The sequence below is a fragment of the Choloepus didactylus genome, chromosome 3 (genome assembly GCF_015220235.1).
Source record: "Choloepus didactylus isolate mChoDid1 chromosome 3, mChoDid1.pri, whole genome shotgun sequence".
Classification (NCBI taxonomy): domain Eukaryota; kingdom Metazoa; phylum Chordata; class Mammalia; order Pilosa; family Megalonychidae; genus Choloepus; species Choloepus didactylus.
The window spans coordinates 21,353,500-21,369,619 of NC_051309.1; the positions used below are offsets into that span (position 1 = coordinate 21,353,500).

Genomic DNA, 16,120 nt, shown 5'->3' on the forward strand with positions numbered 1-16,120 from the left:
TTTATTAAGGTATGGACTTATTTGTGAAGAGGAACTTCAAAGACTCTATTTAGATGAGGCCAAATTGAATCAGGGTGGAATCCTTATAAGACAGAAGAAATTTGGATATAGTTGGTCAGTAGAAGCCAGAAGGAAGTAGAAGTCAAAAGTCAGAGAAAGCCACAGGATGAGGCCAAGGAGATAGATCACCATGTGATGGGGATACAAATGCAAAAAAAAATAACCCCAAGGATTGTGGCAAGCCATCACTAGAACACTACAGACTACAGGACCGAGCATGGCCCCGTCGAGACCCTGATGTGGGACTTCTAGCCTCCAAAACATGAGACAATATATTCCAGTCATTGAAGCCAACCAGTACATGGTATTTTTTCATAGCAGCTCTGATAAACTAAGGCAGTATGTATATGAGGGGAAATAAACTGTCCTGGTTTTTTTTTCCCTCCATAAAACTGATCAAAACATTGAACATAATTAAAGAACTGGCAGAGTACATAGGCTCTGGAGTACATGGCTTGCTGGGTTCAATTCTTCCCTTCACCCCCTACCTCCTAGTGATGGTGTGATTCAGGCAAGTTAAATACTCTCTCATGCCTCAGCTTCCTATTCTGTAAAATGAGAGTTATAGAGTACACCCATCTCGTAGGGTTATTTTCAGGATATAATGAGTTAACCTCTGCATAGCACTTAGAACTGTACCTGGCACTAAGTGCTAGATGTTTGTTAACTAAATAAAAATAACATCTGTGAGCCTGAACATAGCATTCTTTGCACTCATACATATAAAGTAATTGAAGGACCCTGGTATTCTACGGAGAAATAATTAAGATTTAAGTTTAAAAGCCTTCACAGTCGTGCCTCTGTACCTCCAGAGGTTTTCCTGATTATGTGCCCAGGTCAGTGCTTTCAGCTAAGCTCACCAAGGACTTAGCATGGGATTAATTAATTGTCAGAAGGTTTAACTTCTTTTTTTCTTAAATTTCCTGGAGGTTGCTGTTGTATTTTTAATTGGCAGCATGTTGGCAGTTCAAGTCAAAAAACAATTCCTCCAAGAGCCAAATGCTGGTGGTTTCTCTGCCAAGGAAGGCATCTAAAACTTTCAATGCTCGATATGCTACCAGGAAAAACAAAACACACAGAAATTTTATGCTATGTTTGATGGAAAAAGTATGAAGTCCAGTTAGAAAATTGTGCTTTTCATTTATGCAAGGCAATATGCTGATAGTGGCTTATCAGTTATGAGCAGTCTAGTCTCACAATAACCTCCTTGCATTTGCTCTGCTTTGTCTTCTCAGATCAACAACAGAAGCCTCTAGATTGAAGTTTTCCATGAATCAATTATTTTGATTGGATGAGGGCACTGAGATATTAGTGGGTAGATGTTATTATAAAGCAAGTTTAAATAAAACATATGTATACATACAAATAAATACACATGTAATTAAATGTTGATATTTTATTTTTTAAATTAGTTCCAGAGCATTATCTAGTAAATAACCTTCGGCCACCATAATGTCCTTCACATAAATAGGTAAAATTAGTTTATTACTTTAGAAAGATGAGCTGGGGCATAGAGAGATAAAGTGTATTACTCAGAGTTACTCAAAGAAGAGATTTAGACACAGTCGCAGCAGGATTCATTGTTTAAGGAAAAAGTCTTTGTGCTCACATGTAGCATGGTAGATAGGGATTTGTTGACACTAGGCCATCAGTGAGGAAGCTAGTTAAATTCTTTAATCCTGTATTTATCTACTTAGCTTCAAGATACTTTAGGAAAAGTTTGGCCATCTTTAAGATGTCACATAATTGACAGCAAATCTTATAAGTAGAAGAGCAGTGGTACTGACCCTGAGAATGGTCACTGGTTCTGCAGAATCCAGCTCCTGGTCCCCAAGATGCATGGAATATGGGCACCATATTTTTCATTGGCTTCCTGAGCTTCCCTCCACTCCTCTTTATACTGCTCTGGGACCCAGGAGGCTGCCCTTTATGGAAAATATCATCTGATCTCCTTGCCTTCTGGATTCTCATTGGGTTTGGTCAATGAGAAGCACCAAAAGGAGATCAGAGAAGAGAGAGGTTGTGGTATTTATTCTCTGGGCTTCCTTCCTTCTTGGTTGACAGTGGTTTCATTCCTCTTCCAAGGACCAGAACCCCTGTTGGGGAGCCTTCTCTTACTGTTATAGCCACAGGTATGGCTTTCTCCACCTACTGGAAACCATCAGTTTAGAGATGACACCTCTTCACTCTTGCAAGCATTGGGTGCTTCACCATCTTTGTTGTCCATACCTTTGCAGACAGGTTAATGAACACTCTTCCTTTGTCCCATTTAAGTGTATCATATGTTTCCTGCTGGCACTCTGACTGAAATTGAATCAAAGAATTTTAGTGTTGGAGAGCACTGAACTTGGAGTGAAGTTCTCAAATCAGGTTTTTTTTTTTAACACTGCTGTGATTTTGAGCAAATCATCTTCCTTCTCTTGGCCTCAGTTGCTCTTATGTATATTAGGTTATATTCCTTTAATAGGCAATTAGTATTATTAATAACTATTTCTTATAATGTTTTAAGTTTGATAACCATTTCATTTCCTTAAATAGTATGTAGTTCAGTGGGCCCTCCTCAGTTCAGCCCCTGAACTGTGTCCTTCACTCTCTCTTTTAATATTATCACTAAAGTTTCCTTCTATGGATGTGACAGTCCTCTATCTGGCAGTCATTTAATAAATATATCTGTACGAAAAGGCTTGTGGGAATGGGATTTTGATTACTCATGTTCTTAGCTGAGTGATTCTGTACAACTTATTACACCTGTTCTGGGCTACAGTTGCCTCAATTGTGTAATAGGGATATAAGGCCAATCTTCTTGGAGGCAGGGAGCCAGACATGATAATCTCTTATATTTCTTTCCAGTTTGAAGGTGTGTGATTAACACCATGAAAAACAGCTACTGTTACAAAAGTAAAGGGTCTTCCTCAGTCAATATAGAGGTGGTTAGTGCAACTCGGCCTGGTTAGGTGGTGAAAAGAGCAGGCTCTGCAGTGAGAATCCCAACTCTGCTAACTGGAGAAATTGTTTCAACTTCTCTGTGCCTCAGTTTCCTCATCCATTCAAAGGGGATAATAATATACCTACCTCATAAGGTTGCTGGGAGTACTGACATAACACTTGTCACATATCTGTACTCATGATGCTTTACATGTAAGTACTTTGCATGCATTGCCTTATTTGATTCTCACAACACCCCATTTTTCTGATGATCACAATGGCTTTTCTTTCTGTTCCTCAAATAAGCTAAACTCTTTTCCTCTTTACAACCTTTAAACCTTCTGTTTCCTCTTCTTTGCCACTCTTTCTCCAGACCCTCACATAAACTGGCTTCCTCTTGTTTTAGGGTCTCTTATTTTACCTCATCAATGAGGCTTCCCAGGACCCAGTTTAAATTTGCTTCTCCCACCCATATTCACTTTCCATCTCGTTACCACAGATTTACTTTCTTCTTAATGCTCATAATGACTGAGATTATCTTTGCTTTCATGTTTAATATCTCTCTTCCCATATAAGGTCCAAGAGGGCAGTGAACTCATACGTCCTATTCCCCACTATGAAGCCAGCACCTAAAATTGTGCCTGTCACACATGGGCTCTCAAAAAAAGATATTGGGGAATGAATGATAAACAAGGAAACTAAGAGGCCAGAGATGTGAAGTAAATCACTCAAGACCATTCATTTAAGAAGATGCACAACAGTAAGTCAAACACATGCCAGGATGATGTCAAAGCCCAGGCTTTGAACCACTGAGAAACACTGCCTCCCTTTGTCTCTTTCCATAATTCTAGAAAGCGATAATAAAGGTCTGAGCAAGAGCAGTAGTGGTGAAGATATGAAGGAAAAGTTAACGTAAAAAGATATTTCAGAGAGAAAATTAACCAGACTTTAGTGGTCAATGTGATGTTGGGTGGGGGAGCATATAATACAGAAGGAAGATTCCAGATTCAGCAATGGGGCACCTAGAGATGCCAATGGATGATGTAGGCAATCCAGGTGGAGTGGGGCCGAATGAAGGTGATCAGTCAACTGCATACGGCTGGAGCTGTCATCGACATTCTGGAATGGATAGTCAAAGACCAGTAGGCAATTGGCTGCTTAGGAGAGTGAGATTGGCCAAACACTTGAGCAAGTCCATTCTTTACTCATTGCCCAGGCATTGCCTGTCTCAGTCCCTATCCCTTTTCTCATCATTGTTGGAAAGTGTTAGTGTCAAGTGGAAGACACTCCAAGGCCTAAACTAATTCTCACTAGAGCATATCTATTATTCCCGTGCAACTACCAGTGAGGCTGCTTGAGGGAAGAAGGCCTCTGCATCGATCTAGCACCACCTTCTCTTCAAAGCCATGTTTGTTCTTACCCAACATCCTTTCAATGAAGTGAGCCTTTGGTACTTGTCCGACAGACTTCTCAAACATCAAAATCAAGCTGTGGGGTTAACATAATGAATTTGGAGTTTATTATCATTTGTGTCGTTTATTGAAGAAGAGTAATAGAATTAATTTTCAAAAATTTATGTATGTGCATAGTTCTTCATGCAGAAAATGTTTGTAACATCAATTTCTTTTACTGCTTTCACTTAAGGCACAACAGGAGTCCTAATATTTCAAGTCTGAATGTAACAAATGATTATAAAATATATCAGCTTCCAAGTATTGAGAATATTGTTTATGTAACAGAAGACTCAAAGGTTAAAAGAATGCTCTCTTTAAATATTTGAAAGGCCATTTCAAAAAAGTAATTCTAATATACACTGGAAAGCTTGCATTCACATAGTTTAATTCTTTCAGCCAATAATTCCAAACCTGGGAGAAAATAATCTAAAAGGCATACACAGATATATTCATCCTGGTGCTATTTATATTAGGAGAAAAGAAAGTAAAAATGGAAATAATCTAAATATCCCAAAGTCAGGAAATGGGATCAAATACAATATGCTGTAACTATACAATGTAATATTATGCTTGCCATAAAAATGAAGTTTACAAAAAGTTTTAACCACAAAGTTAATATGTATGATAATAGAGATGGAAAAAAGATAAAATTTTATTATAGATGTAATCTCATTAGTGCACAAACATAGATAGACAAAAAGATATTAATGCTATTTGTAGTTTACTTCAAGGTAGGAGCATATAGTAAGATTATAGGTGAGTTGTGGTGTATGTGTATGTGTGTAGGTGTGTGTGTGTGATGTATCTTTATTAGCCCTTTCCAAATTTACTTCAGTGAACATGAGTGACTTTTGTAAACATGATAAAGTAAACTAACCACCCTCCCATCTCTGGAGGAGAAGAAAGAAGAGCAGGAGAAGGAGAAGGAGAAAGAGAAGGAAAGTACAGTAGCTTGAAGCTGTATGTACACCAGAAAGGCATGATCTTGAATTTAATCCACTTCTGGGAGTGTGGACCCATTATATCTTTTGATGAGGCTACTTCAGGTAAGGTGTGACCCATTTCATTCAGGACAGGTCTTAATCCTCTTACTGGAGTCCTCTATGAACAGAATGTATACAGAGACAGAGAGAGAGAGAAAGCCATAGAAGCAAGAAGCCAAGAGCAATGAAGAAAAGGGAGAGTCCAACAGATGCCACCATGTGCCTTGCCATGTTGCAAAGGAGCCAGAGATTCCCGGCAGCTGGTCTTTGGGAAGAAAGCATTGCCTTGCTGATGCCTTGGATTAGACATTTTCATGGCCTCAAAAGGTAAGCTAATAAATTCTTAATGTTAAGAGCCAACCCATTTCATGGTATCTGCTTTGAGCAGCCTAGCAACCTGAAACAGAAGGCTGTCTTGAGGAAGATGGAGCAGACTCACTGCACATTGTTCTTGAGAGTGGGACTGGGACAAATATGATTGCAAGTGAAAAGAAAGGCTGGTTTCTGCCCACAGTGAGGAAAAAACGCCCTTTAAAGCTGGCAATCACCAAGAAGCAGTATTGCTCCCTGGTGGCGACTAAAGGACTGTGATTAGATGTGAGGTGGGGTTAGATGGTGTGCCAGTTTGAATGTATTATGTCCCCCAAACACCATTATCTTTGATGTAATCTTGTGTGGGCAGATGTATCAGTTTTGATTAGATTGTGATTCTTTGAGTGTTTCCATGGAGATGTGCCCCACCCAACTGTGGGTGATAACTCTGATGAGATAATTTCCATGGAGGCATGGCCCCACCCATTTAGGGTGGGCCTTGATCAGTGGAGCCATATAAATGAGCTGACAAGCAGAAGGAACTCAGTGCAGCTGTGAGTGATATTTTGAAGAGGAGCTACAGCCAAGAAGGACACGTTGAGGAATGCATTGGAACTGAGAGAGGAGCTTCAGCTTACAGAGACACTTTGGAGATGGCCTTGGAAAGCAGACTTTTGCTCCGGAGAGGCTAAGAGAGGACAAACGCCCCAAGAGCAACTAAGAGTGACATTTTTGAGGAGCTGCAGCCTAGAGAGGAATATCCTGGGAGAAAGCCATTTTGAAACCAGAACTTGGAGCAGATGCCAGCCACATGCCTTCCCAGCTAACAGAGGTTTTCCGGACACCCTTGGCCATCCTTCAGTGAAGGTACCCGATTGCTGATGTGTTACCTTGGACACTTTATGGCCTTAAGACTGTAACTGTGTAACCAAATAAATCCCCTTTTATAGAAGCCAATCCATCTCTGGTGGTTTGCATTCTGGCAGCATTAGCAAACTAGAACAGATGGTTTCTTAAACTCCCTTCAAAGTTCTCTGATTCTGGAAATCTAAGTGCCCCATAACTCAATAGAAGTTTGGGTTTCTCTGCAGCGAATAATTTTGCTTTTGTTATTTGCCCAATGTTGATAAATCTCATGTTTCTGCCATAAGAAATGAAGCCTTCCTATCTGCCTTCTTTGTAAAAGAAAACGGCATTTAGAACAAATACTGACCCTCGATTACACTAACGTTTAGCTCCCTAGCTTTGGGGCTTCTTGGGATCTGGTGGAAAAAATTCCCTCAGCCATGGTGCAGCAAGTTCTAGGCTAGAATCATCCCAGCCAAGCCAAGCCTTATCCCCACGGTTCTCTGTGGCCCAGTGGGCAGACATTAGATGCCCTGATTGTCTTCCTGTGGCCCAAGGTCCTGCAAGGCTCTTGTATAGGCTCTCACGTCTGCCTCTTGCCTCATGGCCTCACCCAACCTTTTCAGTCCCGTGCCCATTACCTGAGGGCCCAGATCGTGGATACAGATCTAATAAAAAGCCTTGCTAATGCAGTGATGGGATTAACATGTTCTCCTTTCCAAGTAATCCACTTCTATGTGCTAGAATTTTCTTGTGCTGGATAGCTACTGGGCTTCACGGTAGCTAATGGAGGAGAGAATTTTCTATCTGCAGACCTTTTGGTGTCCACAAATAGCATTATATAAGCCAAGTCAAGGATGGGTACTAATGACGTCAGCCAGTTTTATAAAATCCCAGTGCTATAAAAATGTCAGTTTTTGGTGTTATTTGCTCATTCTTTAGTCTTTTCTATTATCATTATTTTTTTTTTCCTTTTAAGACCATCCTGACTTTTTCTTCATACTTGGTTGAAAGTTGCATTTCATCCTCCGTAACACTTATGGGGGGTTGGCTTTATTAGATATTGGAGCAAGAAGAATGCAATAGGACCTGACCATCTTTTTCTTCCTACGTGACTATAGAGATACATTTGAAAGTTACATTTTTCCTGTCTGCTTTACACAAATGGCCATGTTTTTGGTAAATATCTGGTAAACTGGAAATTTTAGTTCCAACTTGAAAGGAGAAAAGCAATGGCTCTAATAACTTTATTCACTGACAAATAGTAGCAATAAAAAGTCTGCAGCTTTGATATTGTGTGGGATTAGGAATTTGGAATTATTCCGGAATTTGGCCATATAGGTTGCTGATGCTATGTTATGCTTTGTTTGTGCGATGGCATGTGTGGGTACAACAAAGAAGCAAAATGAAAGAGCAATGTATCTTGACCATGATTTTTAACTTTGTATACATGGGATTATTATAATAAAAGTCTTTTTGTCCTCCCTGCCCCACTACAGAATGTAAACTGTAATAAGACAGCTTTAAAAAAACAAAACAAAACAAAACAAAAACCTGTTTTATTCTCTACTACATTTCCCAGCACAAGCAGCAGAGACTGACATATAATAAATACTTGTTGAATGAATAAGTGAAGAAATTAAATCTTGTTATTATGATATGTTACCTTAGATCTGGGAATTGAAACTAGTTACTATTCTGTTTTGAGACTTTTTACTGTATATATTGAATTGTTTATGGATCTTTCCGTATTTTTTTCTATTTCTGTGGTGGAGATTGGTGGAATTTTAAGGCATTCACAATTTCAAATCACTAATTGAGTCCATCAGGTCTATGAGGTGGCAAGATGGAGTGGCAGAATGCAAGGCAATAGCTGAAAGGTGAAAGGCCCATACCCAGGATATTTCATATAGTGTCTTAAATTTCTATTTCCTCACTGGCAAAGAAAGACAGCTTTTCTGCATGATTCTATGATTTGTTTCATGCTTGAAAAAAAAAATGCAAATGAAAGAATGTCTGTAAACATAGAGTGTTATGCAAGTGTATAAGTCATATGCAGCATCTTTAAAAAAATAAATTGGGTATTTCCTCTCACGTATCTTCTATTTTCTATGTGCAAGAATGTCACAAATTTGGAGAGAAAAAGACGAGGGAGAGAGTGAACACTGAAGAATCACATTTTAAAAATGTTTAACTGCTCTGTAGCAGTTTTTCTTATCTACTGGTATTTTGGAAGTAAGGCAGTAGCTACATTATATATCAAGTACATGTGCACCAAAAAATTTAGATGTATTATGGTTTTAAGTGTCCAGCTTTTCTGCTAAGTTAGTTAATAAGAATCCCAAGAGTTATTGGAAACAAGTCATAACACTGCCTCCCCATCCTGCATATCAAACGAAAATTTTCAGACACCCTACAGCACAGGCTGAAGCTCCTGTCACTAATCCTGTGCTCTCAGTCTGCCAAAAGGAATACTCATCATATTGCACAAAAGTTCTCCTGGGTATTTGGATAAACACACCACATCAATAGAGTTGCTTTGTGCAAAATAAAATACATTGATTCTTTTCAGAAGCAGAGAACTGCGATGCATGCAGACCTAAACAAATGAAACAAAACAAACAGTTTGGAGGGGGTAAAAAAAAACAAACAACAAACTTGCTTTGAACAGCAGGAGACGACGTTTTGGCAGCTGAGCAGGGCAAGAGCTTCATGAGCCGCTCTTTAATGCTACGCTTGGTACTGTTCTGGGCGTAGAGGAAACCTAGAAGATACACGATCAGTTCTGTTAACGCCGTCTGCCGAGAAAACCTTGGGCATACTACATGGTATGGCAGGCAGGGGTGGGATGCAGCCATCAGCGCAGGTAATCACAGCCAGTGTGTGGGGACCCCGAAAGGCAAAAAAAAAAAAAAAAGAAAGAAAAAAGAAAAGGAAAAAAAATCTGTTTGTTTTTCTCATTGTTTAGATTGTCTATCTAAACCCCTTTTCTTGTAGTAACTTAAAGACAATAATTAGCAAAGTGAAAACAGAATCACACAAGAAACACTACTGCAAATCAAAAGTAAAATGTGGTGCGATTTTTTTGAGGCCTTAGATCAGGAGCAAAACAGATATCACTAAGAGTTAACTGGATTGAAATTTCAGTATTCAAACCGGCGTAAAGGTCCCACATGCTCTCATTATTCCCTATATCTGATTATAGAGGGGACTGATGCTCTGCATAAATCATTTACGCTGCAATCACCTGTTAGTACCTTTGCCTTCCCTGAAAGTGAGAAAATAGACGCCCTTGAGATGAAGCTTCATTAGCACACACTGACATACCCGGAGACATGACAGTCCTTCATGTTTTTCACGTGGGGGCATTAATGAATGAGGCATATTCAAGCAGAGTGATTCCAAAAGAAACAAGATGCATTTGCAAACTGCTAACCCAGGAAAAGACAGAGAGAGGTATCTGTGACTTCAGATAGTTGGGGAGAACTCAAGAAAAATCAATACTGGCTGGGTGGGTGTTTATGGATTGAATTATATCCTCCAAAAGATAAGCTGAAATCCTAATACCTGGCACCTTGGAATGTGACCTTATTTGGAAATAGGGTTGTTACCAGTGGAATTAAGCAAATTAAAATGAGGTAAAACAGGAATACAGTGATCCCTTAATCCAGTATGACTGGAGCCCTTATTAGAAAGGAAATTTGGGTACAGACAGACAGAAGGGAGATGTCATGTGAAGAATGAAGCAGAGAACTTCATGGAATTGCCACCAAACCACTGCCAGAACCCAGGAGAGAGGCTGGAACAGATTCTTTCCTTCAGAGGAAGGCTGGCCCTGCTGAAACCTTAATTTTAGATTTATATCCTCAAGAATTGTGAAACAGTAAAATTCTGTTGTTTTAAGCCACCCAGTTTATGCTAGTTTGTTATAGCAGCCCTAGAAAACTAAGACAGTGGACAAGTTAGCATACCTCTGGAAAAATTGTTGGTGTCAAAGAAGAGCCACAACTGTCCAACTCGGCACCAGCTCACTCTGAGCGCCCAGAAAACCTGACTGTGCATGCTGATGTATATTGCCTCTCCCAAATCAGTTTGGAAGATGTCAGTGATAAAGCAAAAGCAAGACAATCAACTGAAAACAAGGTTAGACTATCTTTATAATGTGGTCTGGCATTTTCCCTTTTCTACTTTCCCTTGGAATTATAAAAAGTCCTGACTACAAGGCTACTGATTGATTGCCCTTTAGGGCTGCTCAACACCACCATCAGTGTCCATTGCCTAAAAAACCTGATAGATTTCTTGTGTAGGGTGACAGAGTGAACTAGTAAATGCGTAAATCAAATCAGATCATTCCCCTGCATAAAGCCCTCCAAAAAGCTTCAGGTTTGTTCGCCTTAGAATATCCCACACTTCCTACCATGGGCTCCAACCCCTTGCATGATAGAGCCCTGCTTAACTCTCTGGCAACATTTCTGACTGCCCTCTCTGTGGCTCTCATCCGTGGGCAGCAAAACCCATGTGGCATTGCTGGAACTCACCAAGCAGGCTCTCTTCTGGTCTTGGAATGTTTGTTGTGAAATGCTGCTCCCGTACTTCTGGTGGACCTTGCTCATCATGCAGATCACTTCCTCACAGGGGCCTTTCCTGCCAACTTTCCTAAAATCAGCAACACCACCTGCCTGCTCTTAGTGCAGCTCTCTGTGCCCTTATCCTGTTTTGCTTTATTCTTGGCATTTTTCAATATGTGGAATTACTTTGTTTATGAGTTAATTTTTTTATGATCTATCTCCCTAACTATAATGCAAGGTCCATGAGGTCACTCATTGTCTTGTTCTCTTGATACCCCAAGAGCTGGTCAAGGATCTGGCACATAATAGGAGATGAACAAAAGTTTGCCACATGATTGAATAAATTCACTTTGAATACCTGAAGAAAGAAGACTTGGTTTCATTTCTTAGATTAGTATCTCAGCAAGCTTTTTTTAAAAATTCTGGGCTTAAATAAATTTGATGTACGTAAAATAGACTCTTTAGCTTGCTTCTCATTTCTACATTTCTAAAGGGTCCCATCCATCTAAATGCTGTGTCCTTGGTAAACATTCCAAAGACAGCAGGATTTTGCTTTTGCTGCCCAAACAGGACCTTCTGCTCCTTCAGTTCATGCCATTTCAAAGCTTACGACCTCCCCACCATCACATGTGCTGTTCCCACTGTCTCATGGTCCTTTCACCAATTACCAACTTCAACCCCCCCCCCCCAGTCTTTAAAACTCAGTTCAAACACAGTTGCTGCTGACAAGCATTCACTGTTGTCTCTCCAACCTGTCTGAGGAAAAACAGAATTGCTCTCTCTTCTGCTCTGTCTTCCCTATTGCCCCGGTATCACACTCTATTTTTCTGGGTATCACTCTCTTGTAACCTGAGACAGATTCTACCAGCCATCCTCAGTAAGAAAGATACTTTAGTTTTTTACTTCTACCCAGCTCTTTTGATTCCTCTATGTTCAGCCACACTCTACAATCATCCCTGAAACTGGTACATGACAGACACTCAAGAAATATTTGCTGGTTGCTGGATTTCCTCCCTTTTCTCTTAATTCTGCTTTTCTGCCAAGCTCACTCTCTCTATGAGAGCTGCCTGCACCCTCAGCCTGGGTATAGGGGAGGGAGCACTCAAAGTGCTAATATTAGATACCCCTCTCATCTGTTTCTCCAATTACACTTATGTTAGGCTTTTTGATATTGTCTCACAGATATCTAAGGCTCTCGTAATTTTTTTCAATCTCTCTTTTTTTAACTTTTTTATTTCAAAATACTTTCAAACTTACAGGATAGTTACAAAATAATACAAGCCCCAAATCAAGAATGCCAACAGATCCCTATACCTCCAGATATCCAGATCCACCAATTTTAACCTTTTGCCACATTTGCTATATCATTCTATGTATCCATCCATCTACTTATCTGTCTATCTATTTATCCATCTATATGTGAGTAAATATAAAAGATTATGGTTTTCCTTTCTTAATTTATTTGCTTAAAGCAAAAGAATGGTGGTGTTTATCACATTTGTATATGTAAAATTTTCAACAATAGCATAAAAGATAGGGGAAGGTAAATGGAATTTTACTGTTGTAAGGTTCTTACATTTTATGCAACATGGTACATTATCAACTCTAAGTAGTCTATGATAAGTAAAGGATAGATATTATAGTCTCTATATATGCTAGGGAAATGATAAAAATAATAAAATTAGGTATAGTCAAAAAGCTTCTAGAAGAATTAAAATGGACTGTCAAAATCTTCAATTAACCTAAAAGAAGGTAAGAAGAGAAAAAGGAGAAACAAAAACTAGGTGGGACAACTAGAAAACAAATAATAAGATGATAGGCTTATGTCCAATGTATCATGAAATCAGGAACTGTATCTTTGTTGTCCACTACTGTATCTCCAATACCTTGCACAGTGCCTGATATAGAAATGGTGTTCAATCAGTTTCTACTGAGAGCATGAAATTGGGCCATTTATCTTATAGGACGGTCTCACCATGTGCAGATTTGCTGTATGTCTATAATTAGCAGATGCATTTAGAGTCTGCATGGTGTGCTTCAAATAGTTCATTGCAGATTAGTTAACCTTACATCATGTAAATATTTATTTATTTATTCAACAAGAATTTATTAAATAATGCTGTATACTATGTATCCACAGTCGTAGTAGACACATGAGAAAAAGTCCCGGCTCTCCAGAATTTAACCATCCACATTTATCTTAGCACCCATTATGTTGCGTAATGGACGATTTGTCAATTTCCCTAACTAAACTCTGAATTCCTTGAAGGGAGGAATCTACTTATTTTTTCATTCATTTGGTCAACAAGAATTTATTGAGTGTCTACTGTATGCTAGGCACTTTTTTCAGGTGCTGTTGAATAACACAGTGAATGAAACAGACAAAAAATGCTATTTTCATGGACTTTACAATGTAATGGGGAAAATCAAATAAACAAAAATAAATAGTAAAATATATTGTATGCCAGATAGGATTAAGTGCTATGGAGAAAATAAAGCAAGACCTGGGGGACCTAGAGACTATTCATTAGCAATGGGGTTGGGAGCTGGGAGGAACTTACAGTTTTAAATATAGTGGCTCGGAAGGCATCATTGGGTTTATATTTGAGCAAAAATAAAGGAGATGAGAAAGTGTCATATTTTATTTTGATTGTATAAACCTAGCACAGTGTGTTTCACTTATTAGGTACTCTATATATGAATGTATTAATACAATTAATATATATGTATTAATATTAATATAATTAATATTAATTGATTCAATTTTAGTCAATTAAATGAATTTGTTAGTTCATTCAATTAAGATTGGTAGGTTAAATTACTTGGCTACATAACCCTACAGATATATATCTTATTATCTATTCACAATTTTATTCACTTAGAAGTCAACTCCAAGTCAACTTTTTTAGCGCTGCTTCTAGAAGTTAAACCTAATTACTACTATAATAACACTTCAAAAACCAAGGATAAAGGCAATACAAAAAGAGAATAAAAAATAAGTGTGCAAATACCTAGGCCACTTTAATTGTGATAAAACCAAGTGTAAATGCACTCATTTTTAACAAAGGGAAAGGTTTCATCTTGCAAAGCCTGACATTACTGAAATAAATTGCCCCATCATCATCTCGGTTTCCCCATTTTTCTGACCCTCTAGATCTCAATAGTGGTAAATGTGAGTGGTCATTTTTCACTGGTTGCATTTTCTCTTCCACAAGAAATGCTGTTACATATAAATGTCAGGTTTCTGTGGTGAGTGATGGGCCATGAATTATGAATTCAACAAGTACTGATGATAGTGAGAGAAGATAATTTCACCTTAATGAGAATTATGCTTGTCTTTCCCCTTTTTCCAATTTAGTAGATAACACAAAACTAATCTTTCTTGTGACATTGCTTGAGCATACAGGCTCCTACTCTGTAATCTATAGCCCTGTTCAGCATTCATCTTGTGCTTTTGAGTTATGGACAATGTTTTGCTGCCTAGAACCTAAGTCTGTGGATGACCGATGGAGAAGAAATGGGTAATAATGGTTACACAGACATGGTGTCCTCCCGGGGGTCAATAGCTCTGAAAAAAATCACCAGGAGTTTAAGAATCACTGTGATCCTTTCTGTGTCCCCCTTCATATCCATGAAAAGTTTATTCATCAACAGTGACTTGGCTTTTGGGGCTAGGAAGTATATTCTTTGCTAGTTGCAAATGTGAACTTATCTGCCAGCATGCCTATTTTAAAAATGAGTGAAAACAGCTGATAAACACACAAACACATACACACATGCACACAAAGTTTATGTTGTATTTTCAAATTCATTCCTGAAAATGCAGGGCCCCAGATTATTAGGAGTTCATAATACGATGGTATTTCTAGCTGAAAAATGCCACCAAATCATGCCAGTTGTTTATTGGATCCTGTAGTCAACCAAATTGTTCAACTTTAAGAAGGGTAGCAGCAGTGTTGGTAACTGAAACTGAGGGGAAAATCTCTACATTTAACTTTTTAACATTATGAATTTTGGAGGCAGAGAACTGACCTTCCCAGTTGACCTAATTTGCTTTTCCTGATTCTAGTCACTGATATAAACTGGATAGATAGATAGATGATGAATGGATAGATAGATTGTAAAACTGATATTTGAAGACACTATCTTCTACTACTCAGTTAATCCAGAAAAGGCATCCAGAAAGTGCTTTCATTTGCTGGAAATAATCTACAGAATCTAAATGCAAATAGTGTAAATTTGAGTCTACTTAGAGCTGCTGCTTGAAGACACCTGTTCATCATACAATGAAGGCTAGACTCGCTGTCAGCCTTCCTCTTGGCTTCTCTCTATGTCCCTCTGTCTTTGTCTTCTCTATCTCTGCATCTCACACTCTTTCTTTCTCCGTCTTTGTCCGTATCTCCATCTTTGTCCCTCTGTCTCTCTCCCTTCATGTTATTGCCTCTTTGGTTCTCTGGCTCCATGTCTCTTTCTGCCTCTCATTGTCCTTTTGTATCTCTCTTTACTCTGCTTTCTCAGCTTTCTCTCTCATGCTCTCTCTCGCGCATCCTGACTCAGTCTCTCTCTCTCAATCAAGGTATAACTCTATTTGCTTTTCTTTATATTCACATTATATACTTCATGGAACATCCAGATGGAGCTTTTGTCAGCTGAGTACAGAATAATTACTATTTATCATTTCTAGGCAAAAGTTAGTGAAAAACTAGATGGTTAACAGCCACAGTGCTTTCCAAATTCAGATCTAAATGGCTTGTGATTGTCTGCATTACTGTCCTGCTATTTTGGCAGAAAAACCAAGGAATACTAGCAGAAGGCAACACCATGGAAGTCATCAGCTTTATTTAAGATCCTGGATAAGACTCACTGTTGAAGTCTAATTGTTCTTTGTTCCTTTGAACAAATTGCCGATGCTACTTATATGGTGATATCTTTTGTGGAGAAGCTTTGAAATTGTCCAGAGTTCCCTATAAGT

At 38.7% G+C, this 16,120-nt stretch overlaps 1 protein-coding gene across 7 annotated transcripts in view; it reads right to left on the reverse strand.

The window, feature by feature from the left end:
* KCNIP4 (potassium voltage-gated channel interacting protein 4) overlaps positions 1–16,120 on the reverse strand; it is a 1,211,769-nt gene that overhangs the window by 145,605 nt on the left and 1,050,044 nt on the right. The window contains exon 2 of one of the 7 annotated variants that reach the window (XM_037829495.1): positions 9,243–9,344. The exons of the other annotated variants lie outside the window; for them this stretch is intronic. Coding sequence (XP_037685423.1) covers positions 9,243–9,344 — 102 coding nt within the window. The remainder of the gene's footprint in view (positions 1–9,242; positions 9,345–16,120) is intronic. 7 annotated transcript variants of the gene reach the window in all.